The following is a 23,740-nucleotide window of genomic DNA, read 5'->3' as shown; positions in this document are numbered from 1 at the left end:
TTTTATTTTTATTTTTGAGATGGAGTCTTGATTTGTCACCCAGGCTGCAGTGCAGTGGCGTGATCTTGGCTCACTGCAACTTGCGCCTCAAGGGTTCAACCGATTCTCCTGCCTCAGCCTCCCCAGTAGCTGGGATTACAGGCACACACCACCATGCCCGGCTAATTTTTGTATTTTTAGTAGAAACGGGGTTTCACCATGTTGGTCAGGCTGGCCTCCATGTCCTGACCTTGTGATCCACCCACCTGAGCCTTCCAAAGTGCTGGGATTACAGACGTGAACTTCTGTGCCCGGCTTATGTTTTTCCTTTAAAACATTATTCTTTCTGTGAAAGATGGTTCTGTGAAAGATGGTTCATTCTCCACTACCCTCCCTACATCACAAATGGACACTCAGTTTATGTCCATGCTGACACACTATTTTTTTTTTTTTTTTGAGACGGAGTTTCACTCTTTTTGTCCAGGTTGGAGTGCAATGGTGTGATCTCGGCTCACCGCAACCTCCGCCTTCAGGTTCAATCAGTTCTCCTGCCTCAGCCTCCCAGGTATCTGGGATTACAGCCATGCGCCCCCACACCCGTCTGATTTTGTATTTTTAGTAGAGATGGGGTTTCACCATGTTACTCAGGCTGGTCTCGACCTTCCGACCTCAGGTGATCCCACCTGCCTCATCCTCCCAAAGTGTTGGGATTACAGGCATGAGCCACTGTGCCCGGCTGCTGACCCACATTTAATAGTGTAATTACATTCCCTCTGTCATTTTTGTTTTCTTTGTACCAGTAAGTAATTTGTCTTCCAGATGCTCTGATATATGTGAAGTGTCATTTTTCTGTTGAACACAGGTCATCCTTCAGTTCCATTTTTCTCTTCACCAGTTGGATGCTACATAGCTGGTCTTCAGCTCATTTGTGTGTTAGATCCCCTGTGTCCTAGATCCCATACCTTTCTCTTTCTTGATTCACTTTCTCATTTTATAGAGCATATCATTGAATAGAAGGATGGAAAATAATTTTTGAGATTTATACAATTAAAAATCATTAGTCTCCCTTCAACTTTAGTAATAAAATTCTAGATTGGACATTTCTTTCACTCAGCATTTTAAAACTCTTTTTCTGTTTCTCTTAGCTTTTCAGCTTGAGAAGATTTCCATTCCTTTGTTTAAAACTTTTCTTTTTCTCTTTATGTTCTGGGGATTCTTCTGTGTTCTTCTGATAATTTCTTCTCTTTCCTCTGTTTTCTTTTTCTGAAATGCCTTTTAGTTCTATGTTGTATCTCCTGGATTTTTTTTTTTTTTTTTTGAGATGGAGTTTCAATCTGTCGCCCAGGCTGGAGTGCAGTGGCGCAATCTTGGCTCACTGCAAGCTCTGCTTCCTGGGTTCATGCCATTTTCCTGCCTCAGCCTTCCGAGTAGCTGGAACTACAGGCACCTGCCACCACGCCCAGCTAATTTTGTTTTTGTATTTTTAGTAGAGACGGAGTTTCACTGTGTTAGCCAGGATGGTCTCGATCTCCCGACCTCATCATCTGCCCACCTCAGCCTCCCAAAGTGCTGGAATTACAGGCGTGAGCCACCACGCCTGGCCTTCTCCTGGATTTTTCTTATTTTCATTTGTTTATGTTTTTATTGACTTTTGAGATATTTCATCAATTTTATTTTCTAACTTATATGGATTTTTAAAGATTCTGCATACAGTTTTAATTTGGGGGAGCTGTTTTTTTGTTCTCTGAATTTTTTTTAAAATGCATTGTGTGTGTGTGTTTTGTTTTTTTAATTTCATGGACGTGAGATCTTTTCATCTCTTTTGTTCTCTTTCACATAAATATTTTTCTCAATGGTTGGTAATTTTTGATTTTCTCTTTTTGCGTATGAGAGAGACAGGAAAAATCCTGATTGGAAGCCTTGTATGTGGCAGGATTTATCAGTTGGAGGGCTTCACTGTGAAGTTACTGAGTGGGGGATGTGGCTGTGTTGTAGTGAAATCTCACTTGTCAGTATTTAAGTCTTTTCTCTTGGACAGTGTGTCTCTCAAAGAGTATTAAGTGGTTTATTGCCTCAGTAATGTACATTTGACTGCCATAGTTCTGAGGGGTTAGGCAGGGGAAGATGATAGGAGAGTCTCACTGTTTAGGATATCAACTTTTTGCTTTTTTGCAAATCTTATCCTGTTGCAATTTGAAATAGAAACTTTTTTTTTTCTAACTTTGTATATCAACATTTTAAATGTCCTTATTTCCACCCTTTAACTCACCCTGCCTTCCAATGTGCCTTGTAACCCATTCTGCTTCAGATTTTTCCAGAGAATAAAGCCACTTGTCTCCTGCCCAAGACAGGATGTCACTTCTGCTCAGGGTAGTGGGAACGGTCTTGGCAACCAAGGACTCTTTCTATAGACTTACCACTGCTTTTAGTCCCACTTTTGACCCTCAGTTTTGGAAATATGTCATACCTCTGACTTCTGGAATTTTCTTAAAGTCTTATTCTATTTTTTAGTCAGTTAAATCTTGTCTATCTGCTTACACTTCCCATAGTGTCGTTGACCTTTTCCAGTTGCCGTGGTGTCTTTGTCCCTGATTCTCTTTGTTCTTGTGGGTTTATTCCTTTGTTGTCATTTTACTGGGGTTTTATTAGGGAGTGAGAATAAACTTGTTTACTTAATCTACCCTGTTTAACTGGAATTCTCAGTGTGTTTCATCATTTTTGGAACTTAGATTACACTTAAAGATTTCCTGTGAGTTTATTGCTGTTTTGAAAGAAGCAGTATACCTGGAATCAATTACCGATAAAAGCCAAGGGCTTATATTTACATCTGGAAAGTCTACTGTTTTTTTTTTTTTTTTTTTTTTTTTGAATAATAATGGGGAGAAATACTGTTGTCTCTCCTGTTTAGCGTTTTATTTTATTTTATTTCTATTAATTTTTTTGAGATGGAGTCTCATGCTGTTACCCATTGGAGTACAGTGACATGATCTTGGCTCACTGCAACCTCCACCTCCCGGGTTCAAGTGATTCTTGTGCCGCAGTGTCGCAAATAGCTGGAATTACAGGTGTCTGACACCATACCCAGCTAATTTTTGTATTTTTGTTTGTTCATGTTTGTTTTTTGAGACGGAGTCTCGCTCTGTCACCCAGGCTGGAGTGCAGTGGTGTAATCATTGCTCACTACAACCTCTGACTCCTGGGTTCAAGCAAGTCTCCTGCCTCAGTCTCCCGAGTAGCTGGGACTACAGGTGCCTGCCACCAAGCCCAGCTAATGTTTTTGTGTTTTTAGTAGAGATGGGGTTTCACCATGTTAGCCAGGATGGTCTCAATCTCCTGACCTCGTGATCTGCCCACCTCGGCTTCCCAAAGTGCTGGGATTACAGGCTAATTTTTATATTTTTAGTAGAGATGGGGTTTTGCCATGTTAGCCAGGCTGGTCTCAAACTCCTGACCTCGAGTGATCTGCTGCCTCGGCCTCCCAAAGTGAGTAGTTCATTTTAAAAGCTAATAAAATTAGGTCCTGGAATGTCCCTTACTATATATTGAGTTAAAAATTTTGAAGTAAAACTAGACCAGAACTAACGACGTCTTTAGGAAAATTGTGTGGTGGTGGTGGTGGTGGTTAAACCCCACCTATGGGGAATTTAAAGACAAACTTGTTTCATTTACAAGTAGCATTTTTGTGGTGGTTCTAAAAGTAAATATTTTGTTAATGTGTATAATAGAATTAATTTCTTATATGGATAATGTATCTACACGAACAAGGTATACTGTATAGGGAAAGAAATGTCTTTGATTCTCATGTTATAGAACACTGGTGACCAGAGTAGTACCTGAATATAATTTTAGTTGGTTGTCTGCCATTACTTAAGAATAAGAAATTTACTTTTCTTCTATCTCATACTTGTTACCTTTCACTATTTTTTTCTTTTTGAGACGGAGTTTCGCTCTTGTTGCCCGGTCTGGAGTGCAATGGCATGATCTCGGCTTACCGCAGCCTCTACCTTCTGGGTTCAAGTGATTCTCCTGCCTCAGCCTCCCAGGTAGCTGGGATTAAAGGCATGCGCCACCTTGCCAGCTAATTTTGTATTTTTAGTAGAGACGGGGTTTCTCCATGTCGGTTAGGCTGGTCTCAAACTCCTGACCGCAGGTAATCTGCCTCTCAAAGTGCTGGGGTTACAGGCATGAGCCACCGTGCCCGGCCACCTTTCACTGTTTTTACTAAAAGGGCTTGATTTCTTCCAGTGACCAGATAGTCGTATGAATTTGGACACTCACAAGCAGTTAAATTGTTAAATTTTTTTTTTTCTTTTTTTTGGGGTGGAATCTCCCTCTGTCGCCCAGGCTAGAGTGCAGTGGCGTGATCTTGGCTCACTGCAACCTCTGCCTCCTGGGTTCAGGCAATTCTCCTGCTTCAGCCTCACCGAGCAACTGGGACTACAGGCGTGCACCACCATGCCCAGCTAATTTTTTTTTGTATTTTTAGTAGAGACGTCGTTTCACCACATTGGCAAGGATGGTCTTGAACTCAACCTCATGTGATCCGCACACCTTGGCCTCCCAAAGTGCTGGGATTACAGGCATGAGCCACTATGCCTGGCCTATATAATTGTTAAATTATACAGATTACCTGACAAAAATTTATCTAACTCTATTGCTGACTTTTAGCTGTATTTGACATTGTTATTAGGCAACTTCTGTGGAATAATGCGACTTTGGATGTTTTATGTTTGCCCTAGGCATTTCCGGAGAGTTCTCTTAAAGTCACTTCAGAAGGATCTACATGAGGAAATGAACTACATCACTGCAATAATTGAGGAGCAGCCCAAAAACTATCAAGTTTGGTAAGTTTGGAGTCTTGCCGTGTCTCCCAGGCTGGAGTACAGTGGCGTAATCTCGGCTCACTGCAGCCTCTGCCTCCCAGGTTCAAGTGATTCTCCAGCTTCAGCCTCCTGGGTAGCTGGGATTACAGGCACATGCCACCACACCTGGCTAATTTTGTATTTTTAGAGGAGATGGGGTTTTGCCATGTTGGCCAGGCTGGTCTCGAACTTCTGACCTCAGGTGATCTGCCAGCCTCAGCCTCCCAAAGTGCTGGGATTACAGGTGTGAGCCATCCTGCCTGGCCTAGAATTTTATTTAAAAACTACGACTCTAGCCAGGTGCAGTGGCTCATGCCTGTAATCCCAGCAGTTTGGGAGGCTGAGGCGAGCGAATCACTTTAGTTCAGGAGTTCAAGACCAGCCTGGCCAACATGGTGAATCCCTGTCTCTACTAAAAATACAAAAATTTAACCAGGTGTGGTGGCACGCCTGTAATCCCTGCTACTCAGGAGGCTGAGTCAGGAGAACCACTTTAACCCGGGAGGTGGAGGTTGCAGTGAGCTGAGATCACACCACTGCACTCCAGCCTGGGTGACTGAGTGAGACTCTGTCTGAAAAAAAATAAATAAATAAAAAATTAAAAAACTAAAAACTTTACCATTGTAGCCTCTTGATTACAAGATTGTTGTATTTCTAAGAAATTACATTATAAAATAATTGGTTTAATGAGAAAAGAGATTAAATGGAGAGTGTCATACCCTCACTAAAGTTATTTACCCTGTGGAATTAAGGTGCTTTTTTGTAAAAATCTGTAGCTATAAAATTCTGACATCACAGGCATTAGTATTTGATTACATCGTGTTTTTGCTAAAGAGAAATTGTTTTTCTTTTCTGGATACTGCAGACAGTGTCATTAGCACTTCATCACCCACTGTTATGTCATAAAACACAAAACCACTCAAAGTAGCTGCTACAGAAAGCCCAGCAGTTTTTAAATTGTTGTACATTTCTAGTTGTCCATTCTGTTCGTTTTATAACCAGTATAATACAGGTAATGCAAATTATGTATCCCAGTTAACTAATCACTTTTATTAACTTGTAACTATGAAAACTTATGCTGTAACATAAAGCCCTGTAATTCCTTAAATCGGAGAACATCAGCGTGGACTTTTTCTTCCTCAGTTTGATATCCTGGAGGATCTGATTCTTAGCTTTCTAAATTACTGAACTCACCAGCAACCTGGAAAAATAAAATGCAGGTAGTGTTCATTGACTTGGAGGATTTCTAAAATAAATTTGGAAACCTTCTGTCTAGGCTTTTGTTTTTGGTAGTATCTTGTGTTAATCTGTAAGACGAATTTTTAAATTTTCGAGGCATGTAGAATAGTCATTAAGCATTAAATCCTTCCTTTCTTCCTATTATTCTGCTCACTTTTTGTTGAATGAATGTTATACTCTAATAGATTTTTTAAAGATCCATTTTGAGAGAGAGTTCACTAACCATATAATTCCCTCATTCAAAGTATATAATTCAGTGTTTTTTAGTATATATACAGATCTGTATAATCATTACCATAGTGAAGTTTAGAACATTTTCACTAATAGAGTTCTATAAATATTTCAGCCAAAGAAAAAAATGGAGCCCAATATAAAATAAGCCTTAAGTGTTTTCCTAGTACAGAAACTCCTCTGTTGACAGCTTGCAACTTGTCATAGCTACTTGCCGGTGTAGCAGTGAATTCAGTTCTGCCCACTAATTTGTAGACTGAGAAGCTGCTTGTTTGGTGACACTTTGCACTTAGGGAAAATTGATAGGTGTTTGTTAAGTAGAGAAACTTACATATTTAATAAAATAATAGCACATTTTATCTTGTCTCTCATTATACAATCTAGTAATGTTTCTGAATTTTTTGACACAATTTCATGGTTGTCGAAAGATACTACCAGATGTAGTTTGAGATAAACTATCTGATTTTTTTTCTATTTTTTTTGTGTGTGTGTTCCTTTTCTCTCCAGTAGAGTGTTGAGAATTAGAGATGAATTTTTGTTTGTTACATATCAGCTTTACAACATGTGCTGCTGATGTTTTAGTTCTTGGGTAAATTAACACAAAACTTCTCTCCCTTCTTCTCTGGGCTTTAGGCATCATAGGCGAGTATTAGTGGAATGGCTAAGAGATCCATCTCAGGAGCTTGAATTTATTGCTGATATTCTTAATCAGGATGCAAAGAATTATCATGCCTGGCAGCATCGACAATGGGTTATTCAGGTATTGCCTTTCTTGTACAGTGTTTGTCAGATTTTTATTTTTTTAATTTTTTTTTATTTTTTATTTTTTATTTTTTATTTTTTTTATTTTTGAACTAAATTACTCTTAAAGTCTGTTTGTAAACCAAAACACACGCATATGTAGATCATTGCACACAATGTATAATAATTAAAAATTATTGGCCATGTTTGGTGGCTCATGTCTGTGATCCCAGTACTTTGGGAGGCCAAGGCAGGAGGATTGAGTGAGGCCAGGAGTTTGAGATCAGCCTGGGCAACAAAGTGAGACCCCCGTCTTTACAAAAAATAGAAAACTTAGCCAGGCATGGTGGTGCACACCTGTTTTCACAGCTGCTTGAGAGGCTGAGGCAGGAGGATTGCTTGAGCCCAAGAATTCGAGGTTGCAGTGAGCTATGATTACACCACTGCACTCTACCCTCGGCAACAGAGTGAGACCCCATCTATTAAAAAAAAAAAGGGAAGAATTATTAAGGTAATTAAAACCTGACATCCTTCATGTTAGCCAATCTTAATAATCTCTTTGGATATGGTACATTTTTAGTATTTTTTAGATTGAATTTGTATCATATTTGCTAGCAAATTGAGTATAAAAAGTAGCATATTTTTACTACAGATGTATTATTTTAACTAACAGGTATATATAATATACATTAAGTTTTTTTCATATATAAACTTTGGAATATGATTTTACAGTAACTTAAATAAAACAATAAAAGTTAAGTTTTAATAAAAGTAACTTAAATAAAAACTTAATTTTATTTCTACCCACATGTCAAAAGTTTTCTGCTAAATCCTGAATAGAATAGTTGTAACTCCCACTCTGGGTATTTTATTTATTTTAAACAGTTCTAGTATTGTTTCCTGTGAATTTTTTCCAGGAATTGCTACTTTCTGCACTGTTCATTAGACCAAGAGCATTTCACCAAATATTTAAAACTTGAAAATGTTTAAACTTTTCCAAATTTGATTGAAGGGATAACGTATTCTAAAGGTATTCAATATTTTTACTTATTTCTGAAAAAGTTAATCACATAAAGGCATACATTTTACACATACAGCTCTCTCCATCTACCACAGTAGATTAAGACATAGAACATAACCAGTATTTTTGAAAAGCTCCCTTAACTGACATGCTTCTTACTAAAATTATCATAAAAGATTCCTATGAGAAAGGATTCCAGAATATCCCTTAATTGTGTTGTAGCTTATGCATTTCTATTTATTTATTTTTTTTTTAATTTTATTTATTTATTTTTTTTGAGACGGAGTCTCACGCTGTTGCCCAGGCTGGAGTGCAGTGGCGCGATCTCGGCTCACCGCAAGCTCCGCCTCCTGGGTTCGCGCCATTCTCCTGCCTCAGCCTCCTGAGTAGCTGGGACTACAGGCGCCCGCCACTGCGCCCGGCTAATTTTTTGTATTTTTAGTAGAGACGGGGTTTCACTGTGGTCTCGATCTCCTGACCTTGTGATCCGCCCACCTCGGCCTCCCAAAGTGCTGGGATTACAGGCTTGAGCCACCGCGCCCGGCCTCTGTTTATTTTATAAAGTGTACATAATTGTCTTGTTTTCATATTTGATATATTACGGTTTTATATGTTTCCATCATAATTTTTAAAAGGTAGTGATTTCAACTATAATGAATTCTGAAAACTGAACAGAGAATCTGTTCTATACATTTTAATATGCGAAATAAAAAGGAAATAACTTGTCCCAAGTGGGACATATATACATCCTTTAATTCATGTGAGTTACTTACCTGGCAGGGGAGATGTCATGATCTCTAAGGTGGTTTTCCCAGGGCAAAGCATACTTGTTGCACTCCGGATATGTTGACCCCTGCAATTTCCCCAAATGTGGAAAGCTCAACTGCATAGTTTGTGATAGGAAGATTGTGTGGCACTTTCTTCTGGTCTTCACGATTTAAGAGCAGGTTTTCTCTGTTTATTTTTATTTAAAAAAAAAAAAAAGCTGGGTGCGGTGGCTCATGCCTGTAATCCCAGCACTTTGGGAGGCCAAGACGGGCGGATCACGACGTCAGGAGATTGAGACCATCCTGGCTAATACGGTGAAACCCTGTCTCTACTAAAAATACAAAAATATTAGCTGGGTGTAGTGGCAGGCGCCTGTGGTCCCAGCTACTCGGGAGGCTGAGGCAGGAGAATGGCATGAACCTGGGAGACGGAGCTTGCAGTGAGCTGAGATAGTGCCACTGCACTCCAGCCTGGGCGACAGGGAGACCCTGTCTCAAAAAAAAAAAAAAAAAAAAAATACATATATATATATATATATATATATATATATGTGAGTCAGTGGTTCTCAAGCAGAGGTGATTGTGCCCCCAGGGGACATTTTTGGTTGTTAGAACTTGGGGCATGTTGCTCTTGGCATCTATTGAGTAGAGGGCCAGGATGCTGCTAAACATCCCAAAATGCACAGGACAGTCCCCCACAACAAAGAATTATCCAGCCCGTACTCTCAGTAGTGTCAAAGCCAAGGAACGTGGTCTGTTTCTATATGGAAAGCTGTTTTATCAATATTTCAATTATTTTCAATGAGGATTTAATGAGTTCAGCATAGTCTTTGATGACCTAAAATGGGACTATGAGATGGTTGTTTAAAAAATATTTCGTGACATATATATAAAAAAGTGGTAAAATTTTAGTTTTAAACGTTAGTTTTAAACATGAATCATAAACATTCATGGCCTGTATGTCATTGGCATTGACTGTACTAGAGCCTCTTAAGTGAAGGAGTGGAGGACCCTTCTTTGTCCCCAACCGATCACAGATTGGATGTATTTTACTGTATTTCATGTATGTCTCATTTATATAAAATACAGTAAAAATCAATTACTTTAAAAATGAGGCTGGGTGCAGTGGCTCATGCCTGTAATCCCAACACTTTGGGAGGCCCAGGCAAGTGGATTCCATGAGGCCAGGGGTACAAGACCAGCCTGGCAACATGGCAAAACCCCGACTCTACAAAAAATACAAAAAAAATTAGACGAACGTAGTGGCGCATGCTTGTGTTCGCAGCTACTCAGGAGGCTGAGGCAGGAGAATCACCTGAGCCCAAGAGGTCGAGGCTATGGTGAGTTATGCTCATGCCACTGCACTCCAGCCTGGGTGACAAAATGAGACCCTGTCTCAAAAGAAAAAAAAAATTAAAGGTGAAATGCAGACACACGCAATACTACTCACCAGTCAAAAGAAGTGAATGATCCATACAGGCAACAACTTGGATGGATCTCAAGGGTATGATCCTTAGTGGAAAGGGAATTCTCAGGTTTCAAACTGTATGGCTCCATTGAGATAATATCCTTGAAACAGCAAAATTATAGATGTAGAGAACAGATCAGAGGTTGCCAGGGTGAGGGAAAAGGGGGTACAGCTATAAAGATAGGGGTAGCATGAGGCAGTTTCTGTGTGCTGAAAATCCTGATTGTGGTGGTTATACTATACATGAGATAAAATTGTGTAGATTTATATTCTACCCCCACTCCCCCACCTGTACCACGTACACACAAGTGAGTACATGTAAAATCTGAACAAGGTGAGCAGTTCCATTAACACTAATGTACAGATGTCATTTTCTGGTTTTGGAATTGCACTTTAGTTAGTAAGATGTTTACCGTTTGGGGAATCTAAATGAAGGTTATACAGGGCACTGTGTTATATTTGTAACTTCCATGAATCTGAAAACAAACAGAAACCTGTATAGGGCCGGGCGCGGTGGCTCAAGCCTGTAATCCCAGCACTTTGGGAGGCCGAGACGGGCGGATCACGAGGTCAGGAGATCGAGACCATCCTGGCTAACACGGTGAAACCCTGTCTCTACTAAAAATACAAAAAACTAGCCGGGCGAGGTGGCGGCGCCTGTAGTCCCAGGTACTCGGGAGGCTGAGACAGGAGAATGGCGTAAACCCGGGAGGCGGAGCTTGCAGTGAGCTAAGATCCGGCCACTGCACTCCAGCCCGGGCAACAGAGCCAGACTCCGTCTCAAAAAAAAAAAAAAACAAAACAAAACAAAAAAAAAACGTGTATAGAAGACCCTACTCCCTGTTTTTCATTATTAGACTCAACAGACATAAAATTGTTACATTGATACAAAAGCTTGTAGTTGTTTACTCTCTTTCTATACTTAGCATGCTGGAGACTGAGAACAGTGGGAGGACACCAATCAGTGCCCACCCTAGGCACTGGTTCCTGAACTTGACTAGGAACTTTCACAAAAATGTTACTTTCCTTAACGTGTTTATTTCTATGATCACCTGTAAAATCGGGGACTATCATAGGAGATTTTTACGTTTTTGCTGTTATCAAATAAGAAGACTCCGTTATCTTTTTCAAAGTGAATGTCCCCTACTTTCAAAGTATTTGTAAGTTTTATCATTCTCCTCTTTTAAATTATCTTTATTGGTTCTCTTCCCCCATGATTTTTTTTATTAAGACAGCTTTATAATATAAAAAATTTGTATTGGCCAGGTGCGGTGACTCATGCCTGTAATCCCAGCACTTTGGGAGGCCGAGGTGGGCAGATTGCTTGAGCTCAGGAGTTCAGGACCAGCCTGGCTTGGTTGGGTGCTGTGGCTCACGCCTATAATCCCAGCATGTTGGGAGGCCGAGGCGGGCAGATCGCGAGGTCAGGAGATAGAGACCATCCTGACTAACACGGTGAAACCCCGTCTCTACTAAAAATACAAAAATTAGCCAGGCGTGATGGCAGGTGCCTGTAGTCCCAGCTACTTGGGAGGCTGAGGCAGGAGAATGACGTGAGCCCGGGAGGTGGAGCTTGCAGTGAGCCGAGATAGCACCACTGCACTCCATCCTGGGTTACAGAGTGAGACTCTGTCTCAAAAAAAAAAAAAAAAAAAGACCAGCCTGACCAACATGGTAAAACCTGGTCTCTATGAAAACTACAAAAATTAGGTGGTTATGTTGGTGCACGCCTGTAGTCCCAGCTACTTGAGGGACTGAGGCAAGAATGTCGTTTTAGCCCGGGAGACGGAGGTTACAGTGAGCTGAGACTATGCCACTGCACTCCAGCCTGGGTGACCAAGTGAGACGCTGACTCAATAAAAATAATAGAAATTTATATCTTTGTCCAATTGTGTATATTTCTTTTTTTTTTTTTTTTTGAGACAGGGTCTCTTTCTGTTGCCCAGAGTGCAGTGGTGTGATCATAGCTCACTGCAGCCTTAAACTCCTAGGCTCAAGTGATCCTCTTCAGCCTCCTGAGTAGCTGGGATCTAGGCATGTGCCACCATGGCCAACTAATTTTTTTATTTTTATTTTTGTTATTTTTATTAATAAAAATATTGGGCGTGCCACCAATAAAAATACAAATAAATTTTTGTATTTTTAGTAGAGACGGGGTTTCACCCTGTTAGCCAAGTTGGTCTCAAACTCCTGACCTCAGGTGATCCGCCCACTTTGACCTCCCAAAGTGCTGGGATTACAAACGTGAGCCACCGTGCCTGGCCTGTCTTTATTATTTTTCCAGATGAGGTCTTGTTATGTTGCCTCAGCTGGTCTCGAACTCCTGGCCTCAAGTGACCTTTCTGCCTCAGCCTCCTGAAGCAGTGGGATTGCCCATGAGAGCCACCACTCCTGACCATGTATGCTTCTCTCCATGTATTTTAATGTAATTTTATCATATATGTGCACTTTTGAATGCTACCCTTTTACTTAATTTTCATTTTTGAATGCTGCCCTTTTACTTCGATTATTAATATCGGCCAGGCATGGTGGCTTAAGCCTGTAATCCCAGCACTTTAGGAGGCTGAGGTGGGTGGATCACCTGAAGTTGGGAGTTCGAGACCAGCCTGACCAACATGGAGAAACCCCATGTCTACTAAAAATACAAAATTAGCCAGGCGTGGAGGCGCATGTCATCCCAGCTACTCGGGAGGCTGAGGCAGGAGAATAGCTTGAACCCGGGAGGTGGAGGTTGCAGTGAGCGGAGATCACGCCATTGCACTCCAGCCTGGGCAACAAGAGTGAAACTCCGTCTCAAAAAAAAAAAGATATATTAATATCAAGTCACATCAAATTTATATCTATACTCATTCTCTTACTAGTGAGTTTGTTGGGGTTTTTTTTCCTCAAAATTTTCTTGGATGTCTTTTTGCCTGCTTTCTGTATGTGTCTTTCCAGGCTCTGTAATCAATTTCATACTTATATCCCCCTCTATTTCCTTTACTTGCAGCTGTCACTACTTTCTGAATTTGTGATAAATCCTGTGTCCTCAGTTCCGTCGTATTTGTTGTAGTTTTTTTTTATTTATTTTTATTGTTCATAAATAATGGGACATTTCTGATTGGATGATTTTTCTAAATTTTTCCTTTAGGAATTTAAACTTTGGGAAAATGAGCTGCAGTATGTGGACCAACTTCTCAAAGAGGATGTGAGAAATAACTCTGTCTGGAACCAAAGATACTTCGTTATTTCTAACACCACTGGCTACAATGATCGTGCTGTATTGGAGAGAGAAGTCCAGTTAGTAATCTCCTTCACTTGCTCATTCATTACAAACATGTTTGCATGCCTACCATGTCTCAGGCACTGGGGATACAGCAGATCAAGATCCTACCTCATGGAACTAAAAGAAAGAGGACAGAGTACTGAGTGAAACATATGATGATAAATTTACAAATAATGTAGCATACCTCTACTTCGTTGTATCTTAAGTTTCTTGACATATTGCTACTGGAGATTGAAAAGAAATCTTAATGTTATGAGGTATTGTTTAAGAAGCTTTATTTTAAAACCATCTCATTAAATTCCGTTGCATTTTAGATAGTTGTCCCTAGATGCCATGTTACCCTAGTGCAGGGTTTGGGGCCGGTAAGTTTTTGTTGCAGGGGGCTATCTTGTGTTTTGTAGGGTATTTAGCAGCATCCTGGCCTTAAAACAAAAATGTTTTCAGACATTGCCAAATGTCCCCTGAGCGGTAAAGTCACCCCCAAATTGAGAACTAGTATACAAAGAGCTATTATTAGAGCTAGAAATTTCTGAATTGGCATCAATTTCTATATTGTATCCATAAACATTAGTAGCCGCGATTTTTTGTGACCTTATTTGTCCGTTGTGTGTGAGTGTCTGTTTCATAATTTGAACAGGCTTGTTGTTTTCAGAGCCTGATGAGATGGGAGTCGTGATTTGAGTGTAAACATGTATGAGTGACTATTGGGTGGAGCTGACTGGTATGGTGCATCTCCTCTCCTCCAAGCTCTTGATGTTGCCTGGATCGAGGCAGCTTGCTCTTCTTTTATCTGCTCTATACAGGATTCTGGTGACTTAAAATTTATGAAAGGTTTTAATCCATGTCTCACCTTAACATTCTGCTCTGGGCTTATATCTGGAGCGTGCACTACCCCTCAAGCACACTTTATGTTTTTTTTCTAGTGCTCTCCTATATAAAGCTCTACAGGCATACCTGATTTTTTGAGCCTTGCAAATACTATGTTTTTTGTTTTTGTTTTAACAAGTTGAAGGTTTGTGGCAGTCTTGCGTTGAGCATGTCTGTCAGTGCCATTCTTTATCACTGCACGTGTTCACTTTGTGTCTCCGTGTCACATTTTGGTACTCCTCAGTATTCCATATTTTTTCGTAATCATTATGTCTGTTCCAGTGATTTGTGATCAGTCATCTTTGATCAGTCATCTATTGTAATTGTTTGGGGGTGCCACAAACTGCACGCATATAAAATAGCGAATATCACTGTTGCATGTGTTCTACCATCTCTCTCCCTCCCCTCAGGCCTCCCTATTCCCTGAGACACAACAATATTGAAATTAAGCCAATTAACCCTACAATGTCCTCTGAGTGTTCAAGTGAAAGGAAGAGTCACACCCTCTCACTTTAAATCAAAAGCTATAAATGATTAAGCTTAGTGAGGAACACATGTCAAAAGCTGAGATAGGTGCAAAGCTAGGTCACTTGCACCAAACACCAAACTCATAAGAAAGAGTTCTTGAAGGAAATTAAAAGTGCTGCTCCAGTGAACACATGGACAAAATAGCATTATTGCTGATATGGAGGAAGTTTGAGTGGCCTGGATAAAAGATAAGACCAGCCACAGCATTCCCTTAAGCCAAAGCCTAATCCAGTGGAAGCCCTAATTCTCTTTAATTTGATGAAGGCTGAGAGAAGTGAGGAAGCGGCAGAAGAAAACCTGGATGCTAGCAGAGGCTGGTTCATGAGGTATAAGAAAGAAGCCATCTCCATAGCATGGAAGTGCAAGGTGAAGCAGCAAGTGCTGCTGGAGAAGCTGCAGCGACTTCTCCAGAAGATGCAGCTCAGATCACTGATGAAGGTGACTGCATGTAAACAGAAGGTTTTCAGTGTAGATGAAACAGCCTTCTATTGGAAGAAGATGCCATCTAGGACTTTTCATAGCCAGAGAGAAGGCACTGCTTCAAAGCTTCACACAGCTGGCTGAATCTTGTTAGGGTCTAAGGCAGCTGGTGACTTTAAGTTGAAACCAGTGCTCTATGACGATTCTGGAAATCCTAGGGCCTTTAAGAATTATGCTGAATCTCCTCTGCCTGTACTCTATAAATGGAACAACAAAGCCTGGATGACAGCACATCTGTTTACAGCATGGTTTACTGAATATTTTAAGCCCTCTTTGAGGTCTATTGTTCAGAAAAATTTCTTTGAAAATATGACTGTTCATTGACAATGGACCTGGTCACCCAAGAGCTCTAATGGAGATGTGCAAGGAGATGCTGTTTTCAAGCCTGTGAACACAACATCGGTTCTGCAGCCCATGGATAAAGGAGTCATTTTGATTTTAAAGTCTTACTATTTAAGAAATAAATTTTGTAAGGCTATGAGCTGCCATAGATAGTGATTCCTCCAGTGAATCTGCGGAGTTGATTGAAAACTTTCTGGGAAGAATTTACCATTCTAGATGCTATGAGGAATATTCGTGATTCATAGGAGGAGGTCAAAATATCAACATTAACAGGAGTTTGGAAGAAGTTGATTCCAGCCCTCATGGATGACTTTGAGGGGTTCAAGACTTTAGAGGAAGAAGGAACTGCTGCTGTGGTGGAAACAGCAAGGAAACTAGAATTAGAAGTGCAGCCTGAAGATGTGACCGAACTTCTGCATTATGACAATACTTGATCAGATAAGGAGTTGCTTCTTACGGATGAGCAAAAGAAGTAGTTTCTCAAGATGGAATCTAATCCTGGTAACGACGTTGTGAAATCACATTGTTGAAATGACAACAAAGGATTTTTAATATTGTAAATATTACCTAAACTTAGTTGATAAAGCAGCAGCAGAATATGTGAGAGGATTGACTCCAGTTTAGAATAAAGTTTTACTGTAAAATGCTATCAGACAGCATCACATGCTACAGAGAAATCTTTTACTGTTGTCTTATTTTAAGAAATTGCCACAGCCACCTCATCCTTCAGCACCCAGCACCCTACCCTGATCAGTCAGCAGCCATCAACATGGAGGCCAGACCCTCCACCAGCAGAAAGATTACGACTTGCTGAAGGCTCAGATGATCATTAGCATTTTTTAGCAATAAAGTATTTTTTAATTGAGGTATGTACATTGTTTTTTTAGATATGATGCTATTGCATACTAGACTACAATATAGTGTAAACATAATTTGTATGTGCTGGGAAACAGAAAAGTCGTGTGACTTGCTTAATTGTGATAAAATCGCTTTGTTGAACCTTCGATATCTGTAAGGTATTCCTGTACTGTTCAATATGGTAGCCACTAGCCACATACAGCTATTTAAGTTTCAACCAGTGTGATTATAAAAAATTAAAAATAGAGTTCTTTCATTGCACATGTCCTATTTTGGGCATTCAGTACCCGCATGTGGCTAGTGACTACCATATTGGACAGCACATACAAAGAACATTTCCATCATCCCTGGCAGTTTTATTGAACTTTATTGGTCTAAAGATTGACAGTAGTTAGTGGTAACAAAGTATTTTAAAAGTTGAATATGAAGAGTTTTCAAAATGCAAACTTATAGCCTTTTCAGAGGCAGATCACTGGCTTCCTATTGCCAAATAGAAACAGAAGTATTTAAAATGTGAAGAGTAGCTGTAGGTGTCTAGAATTTACAGGTTGTTAACTTTTTTTTCACTCTAAGCATACACAGATGTACATAATTATTTTGTCATCTTTTTCCTTTTATTACAAAAGTAATACAGTGTAGTTATGGGGGAAATTGTACCGAATTCTATAAAGTAAAACGTCAAAGTCTTTTACTGTTCTTCATCCCACATCCCATTTTCCAGAGTGAGGTATAATTGGGTGAATTTTTCCAAACTTTGTAAATACACTTGCAAACATTTATACACAGCAACCTAATAATAATTATATAGACATTGCCTTTTCACTTAATGTGTCATGGCCCTTTTTCTAGACTATGAGTGCATAGTCTTCTAGTACTACCAATAACAGCATTTGTCAAGCATTTACTATACGCTACTAATTCTAACAGCTCTCTGAGACACTTCATGAAGAACTTGAGGTTCCAGGTAATTCTGTAATTTGCCCAAGAACACATAATTTATGGGACCAGAATTTGAAGTGAGGTAGCCTGACTTCAAAGTTCATCGGTCTTTTTGTTTGTTTGTTTTCCTAAGAGACAGGGTTTCGCTCTGTCACCCAGGCTGGAGTGCAGTCACGGATCATAGCTCACTGCTGCCTTGAGCTCCTGAGCGCAAGGAATCCTCTCACCTCAGCCTCCGCGTAGCTGGGACTACAGGCATGTGCCACTGCACCCAGCTAAGTGTTAAAATTTTTTGTAGAGATGAGGTCTCATTATGTTGCCCAGACTAGTCTTGATCTCCTGGCCTCAAGCAGTCTTCCTGCTTTGATCTCTGAAAGCGCATGTTTTAACCATAAAAATAGGTAATGCTTTAGTACACATGTACATAAATAAAAATTCAGATATTGCCAAGATGAAATTAAGAATCTTAAATAAGGACCAGCTAAGACCTGCAGGGACATGGTTTCGCAAATAATTGGAAACAAGTCATGTAAAAGTAGTTGGAAAAATACTTTTATCATGTTGAATGAGTTTATTATTACTCTGTGGAAAAAAAAATTTACAGTAACCGCGCTGCAGCAGAACCATGACTACCAAGCTTGTCAGTGACTTACTCATCTGAACAATTATGTGGTGAAGCACGTTCTGTGGCTCCCTTGGGATTTGTAATCGAGTCTGAATTATATTTAATCTGTTTAAGGGGAAGACAAAGGTATGGAGCACCCATTTTGACAGGGAATCACATCACAGTTTACTAGTCATCTTGCTTTGAAATACAAGAAATACGTTGTGTTGATTTTTCATTTTTATTCTTTGTCTATGTAATTTCCATGCCATTTTTTAATGATAGCTAAAGATTATTGGGACGTAAGTAGAGCTTAGACTGCTTTTCCAGTGTTGCTTTACCAGTAAATGGAAAGTCTTCTTTTAGCTGATGTTTTCTTCAAAAGGAAAATCTTCCATATTATTTAAAGGAAATATTTTATGTTACTTTTATTCCTATTGTGAATTGAAGCTTTTAGATTAGTTTTGTGTCCTTCCCTAGAACTGAATTGACAGCTGCAGTCTTAAGGTATTTTCTGATTTAAATATGACCTAGAGAGGTGCCACAATGCACTAAGAGAGATGCTTACACAAGTGAAAGTGTGTTTCCAAAGTTGCGCCACAATCTTAGTAAAACTGTGTCTCGGCCGGGCGCTCTGGCTCACGTCTATAATCTCAGCACTTTGGGAGGCCGAGGCAGGCAGATCACAAGGTCAGGAGTTCGAGACCAGCCTGGTCAATATGGTGAAACCCTGTCTCTACTAAAAATACAAAAATCAGCTGTGTGTGGTGGCGGGTGCCTGTTGTCCCAACTACTGGGGAGGCTGAGGCAGGAGTATGACTTGAACCTGGGAGGCGGAGGTTGCAGTGAACTGAGATTATGCCACTGCACTCCAGCCTGGGTGACAGAGCAAGACTCCGTTTCAAAAAAAAAAAAAAAAAGAAAAGATGTGTCTCATCCTTGCACTGTTCTTTTAAAATTGTATATATATATTTTTTCTTGCAGATACACTCTGGAAATGATTAAACTAGTACCACATAATGAAAGTGCGTGGAACTATTTGAAAGGGTAAGAGGTTGTTTTTGCTTTTTTTATACAAAAAATGAAGTGGCTGTATAATGCATCATGGAGTATATTCCATAATCAGATTCCAAAAGGATAGTAAAGAATTTTTCATTTTTCTGGACCTAAGAGCAGAAGTATAACAGCATTATGGAAACTCTCTGGAAAAGTGCCTTCTGCCCTTCTCTGCACCTGCCAAGTACCTACCAACACCGTTTTCAGAATAATCCACCAGTAAATAATGCCATTTTAATTGTATTTACGAATTCTGTAGTCTTTATATCAAAGAATGGAGCATACACACACCCAGGCTCTGGTTGGCTCAGGAACACAGTAAAGCAGGGTAGTTTACGGGTAGATTTTGCCAATGGGCAGCCAGCCTTTCTGTTTTCATTTCTAGAGATCTCTACCTTCAAGTTAATCTCAACTAGAAAAGGTTTCACTTGCCTGGCCACTGTCATAACTAAGCTCCTTGTTGAACATAAGAGGTCTTCAAGGAAACTAGGCTCAAAGAGCACAAAATATGGAATCAGTCACCCTTGGAGATGTGTCAGGGGAGGTGCCTATAGTATCTGAAGAGCTTGAGGGATGAGAAGCCATCTCAAGAGAAGATGAGGGCTGGGCATGTTAGCTCACGCCTGCAATCCCAGCACTTTGGGAGGCCAAGGTGGGCGGATCACTTGAGGCTAGCAGGTCGAGACCAGCCTGGCCAACATTGCAAAACCCCGTCTCTACTAAAAATACAAAAATTAGTTGAGCATGTTGGTGCGCACCTGTAATCCCAGCTACTTGGGAGGCTGAAGCACGAGAGTTGCTTAAACCCGGAGGCAGAGGTCAGAGTGAGCTGAGATCACACCACTGTGCTCCAGCCTGGGCGACAGAGTGAGACCCTGTCTCAAAGAAAAAAAAGAAACAAGAACATCTCTCCTGGTTTTGCCCTTCACTTTTTAAGATGATTTATTCTGTGTGTTGTACAGTTTAAGTTATAAATGAATGCTTTTAAACTTCATTTTTAAAAACTCTTTTTACTTAGCTCTTAATTATCCTTTTTTTTTTGGAGACAGGATCTCACTCTGTTCTCCAGGCTGGAGGGCAGTGGCATGATCATGGCCCACTGCAGTCTCGATCTTCGAGGCTCTAGTGATTCTCCCACCTCAGCCTCCCAAGTAGCTGAGACTATAGGTGCCACCACTAGGCATGGATGATTTTTAAAAAAAATTTTAGTAGAGATGAGATCTTGCTGTTTTACCCAGGCTGATCTTGAACTCCTGGGTTCAAGTGTTCCATCTGCCTGTGCTTCCCAGAGTGTTGTGATTACAGGCATGAGCCACTGCACCTGGCCAGTTCTTAATTAACTAATGATCTATGATAAGACTCATGTAATGTAAAAGTTTCATGATAGTTTCAGCCTCATTAATTCAAAATAACTCTCCTTTTCTTGTTTGTGTTTCAGGGTTTATTTTCTCTTGATCTTTCTACTGCTTTTCTTCCTTCACAAAATCAAGTGTTTGTTTTTTGTTGTTTACAGGATTTTGCAGGATCGTGGTCTTTCCAAATACCCTAATCTGTTAAATCAATTACTCGATTTACAACCAAGTCATAGTTCCCCCTACCTAATTGCCTTTCTTGTGGATATCTATGAAGACATGCTAGAAAACCAGTGTGACAATAAGGAAGACATTCTTAATAAAGCATTAGAGGTAAGCTGGTGGGGCTCAGTGCTATTGTTTTTGGTATCTGAGAATTGGTCGGCCCAATGCCACTAATATCCATGGCCCCTTTCAACATCGTTACTCAGAATTCAGTGCAGGGCTATTTCTGGTTAGGGGCAGCATTGATATCACTTGGCAACACAGCCTGTGACTCTTAATAGTGTGTCTCATTTGAATGTGATCTAAGTTAAATTGTATTGGCTCAAAGGCATTTGCCCTTGAGATTGGATTACATATTACTTTAATTTTTATTTTTCATTTTCAGTTATGTGAAATCCTAGCTAAAGAAAAGGACACTATAAGAAAGGAATATTGGAGATATATTGGAAGATCCCTTCAAAGCAAACACAGCACAGAAAATGACTCACAAACAAATGTACAGCAATAACACCATCCAGAAGAACTTGATGGAATGCTTTTATTTTTTATTAAGGGACACTGCAGGAATTTAAAACGAGAGTGGTCCCTCCCTTTGCCTGTGGTGTGAAAGTGCATCACACAGGTAATTGCTTTTTAACAAGAACTGATGCTCCTTGGGTGCTGCTGCTACTCAGACTAGCTCTAAGTAATGTGATTCTTCTAAAGCAAAGTCATTGGATGGAGGAGGAAAAAAAAGTCCCATAAAGGAACTTTTGTAGTCCTATCAACGTGTAATCTAATCCCTTAGCATCAACTCCTTCCTCAGTGGTACATGCATCAAGATTTGTAGCAGTAATAACTGCGGGTCACTTGTATGTAATGGATATGAGGTAGCTGAAGTTTGGTTCAGTAAGCGGGGAATACAGTGGTTCCATCAGAGCTGGTCTGCACACTCACATTATCTTGCTATCACTGTAACCAACTAATGCCAAAAGAATGGTTTTGTAATAAAATTATAGCTGTATCTAAAAACAGTGTCACAGTAGTTTGATTTTTTAATAGCATTTATATATTATACAAGACATATTGTCTCAGAAAAGCAGTTAGAAAGAAAATACTGCTATAAAACTATAAACTAGAAACATGATGTGTTGGAGGAAATGTTAAAATGTAAATTGGTCAGTTCTTGACTGAAAGTGACAAAATCCCCTCAAGGTAGTTTAAACCCAAAGGGTTTATTCAGGTATATAAATATCTCACAGAAGAATTGCCTGATCTTTTAGAAGTACATTTCCCGAACCATACTACACAACTGGACCATCCCATTGCTGCTGCCTGTGCCCGAATCAGGAAACTGCTGGATGAGGAACGAGGAAGCCACAACCCTGGCTGCCAGCTCCAGGACTGTGCTGTCTCTGCACGTTCCTTGCAAAGCACATCTGCTGCTTTTCCCATGTAGTGTGGTTCCAAGTTAAAGGCTCACTGCAGTGCATCTGATTGGAAGGAACCAACAGGATGTCTTAAAATCTTAACTACAGAGGAATCTGGAAAGTGTAGTTTGTAGCTTTCCAGCATGTATGATGCAGGATGCCATGCCAGGAAAGAGTTGGGAGCGGTTAGCAAGCTAGCTTGCTGTACCTGCACTTAATTCAATCTCACTTTATTTATTTTTATATATTGGGTTTTTTTTTACATGGAGTCTCACTCTGTCACCCAGGCTGGAGTGCAGTGGAATGATTGCAGCTTACTGCAACCTCCACTGCCGGGCTCAAGTAATTCTCCTGCCCCAGCTTCCCTACTAGCTGGGATTATAGGCGCCCGCCACCATGCCTGGCTAATTTTTGTATTTTTAGTAGAGACGGGGTTTCACCATGTTGGCCAGGCTGGTCATGAACTCCTGACCTCAAGTAGTACGCCTGCTTCGGCCTCCCAAAGTGTTGGGATTACAGGCATGAGACACCAGGTCCGGCCTCAATCTCACTTTATCTGTAATTTTTGTTCAATGTCAAAGCACCAAAGTACAACTAAGGAAATCATATAGAGTTAAATAGTCATCCTTTCTCAAGATAAATTTAGGAAATAATATTTTAATACTTTTGGAAGAAAATATATGTAGTGAGTGTTATTTCTAACATTTTACATGTTTTTGTTGTTTTTAGAATCCAAAAATCTCAATTTTATTTTTGAAGCTGCCATAAAGTGCCATTTCCATGTAGACCATTTCAAAGGTGTCATAAGGATCAAAAGCTACATAGAGAAGTTCTCACAAGATAGCCATTACTCTCAGCCGGGCGCAATGACTCATGCATGTAATCCCAGCACTTTGGGAGGCCGAGGCGGGCAGATCATTTGAGGTCAGGAGTTCAAGACCAGCCTGGCCAACATGGTGAAACCCCTGTCTCTACTAAAAATTCAAAAATTAGCCAGGCGTGGTGGCAGGCACCTGTAATCCTAGCTACTTGGGAGGCTGAGACAGGAGAATTGCTTAAACCCAGTAGGTGGAGGTTGCAGCAAGCTAAGATTGTGCCATTACACTCCACCCTGGGCAATAGAATGAGACTTAGTCTCAAAAAAAAAAAAAAAAAAAAGCCTCAGAAACCGTAATCGGTGACTCAAAACTGATTGGATTTGGGACTTTGGACTCAGCAGCTTATACAGACAGCTTAATAAAAAGCATAATGAGGCCGGGCGGAGTGGCTCATGCCTATAATACCAGCACTTTGGGAGGTCGAGGCGGGAGGACTGCCTGAGCCCTGGGATTCAAGACCAGCCTGGGCCCATCTCTACAAAAATTTTTTAAAAAATTATTAGCCAAGAGTGGTGGTGTGTACCTGTAGTCCTAGCAGCCCGGGAGGCTGGGATGGGAGGATCACTTGAGCCAGGGTGGTGCCACTGCACTCCAGCTTTGGCAACGGGAGTGAGACCCTATCTCAAAAA

At 40.3% G+C, this 23,740-nt stretch overlaps 1 protein-coding gene and 1 non-coding gene across 3 annotated transcripts in view; both read left to right on the top strand.

Annotated features, from left to right (window-relative positions):
• Positions 1-21,845, top strand: part of LOC105476512 (farnesyltransferase, CAAX box, subunit alpha) — a 31,592-nt gene extending 9,747 nt beyond the window's left edge. Inside the window, exons 4-9 of one of the 2 annotated variants that reach the window (XM_071068306.1) lie at positions 4,719-4,823; positions 6,945-7,071; positions 13,439-13,587; positions 19,176-19,238; positions 20,761-20,932; positions 21,210-21,845. In XM_071068306.1, the coding sequence (XP_070924407.1) occupies positions 4,719-4,823; positions 6,945-7,071; positions 13,439-13,587; positions 19,176-19,238; positions 20,761-20,932; positions 21,210-21,332 (739 nt within the window). In that variant the 3' untranslated portion in view covers positions 21,333-21,845. The remainder of the gene's footprint in view (positions 1-4,718; positions 4,824-6,944; positions 7,072-13,438; positions 13,588-19,175; positions 19,239-20,760; positions 20,933-21,209) is intronic. The other variant, XM_011732482.3, reaches the window with a different exon arrangement.
• On the top strand, positions 8,839-8,998 carry LOC139355973 (U1 spliceosomal RNA). The gene has a single exon (XR_011607351.1). It is a non-coding gene; the product is annotated as a U1 spliceosomal RNA (small nuclear RNA).
• Positions 21,846-23,740: the final 1,895 nt, after the last annotated feature.

Source organism: Macaca nemestrina, chromosome 8 (assembly GCF_043159975.1).
Source record: "Macaca nemestrina isolate mMacNem1 chromosome 8, mMacNem.hap1, whole genome shotgun sequence".
NCBI lineage: Eukaryota > Metazoa > Chordata > Mammalia > Primates > Cercopithecidae > Macaca > Macaca nemestrina.
This window is presented reverse-complemented; position numbering and strand designations above follow the sequence as displayed.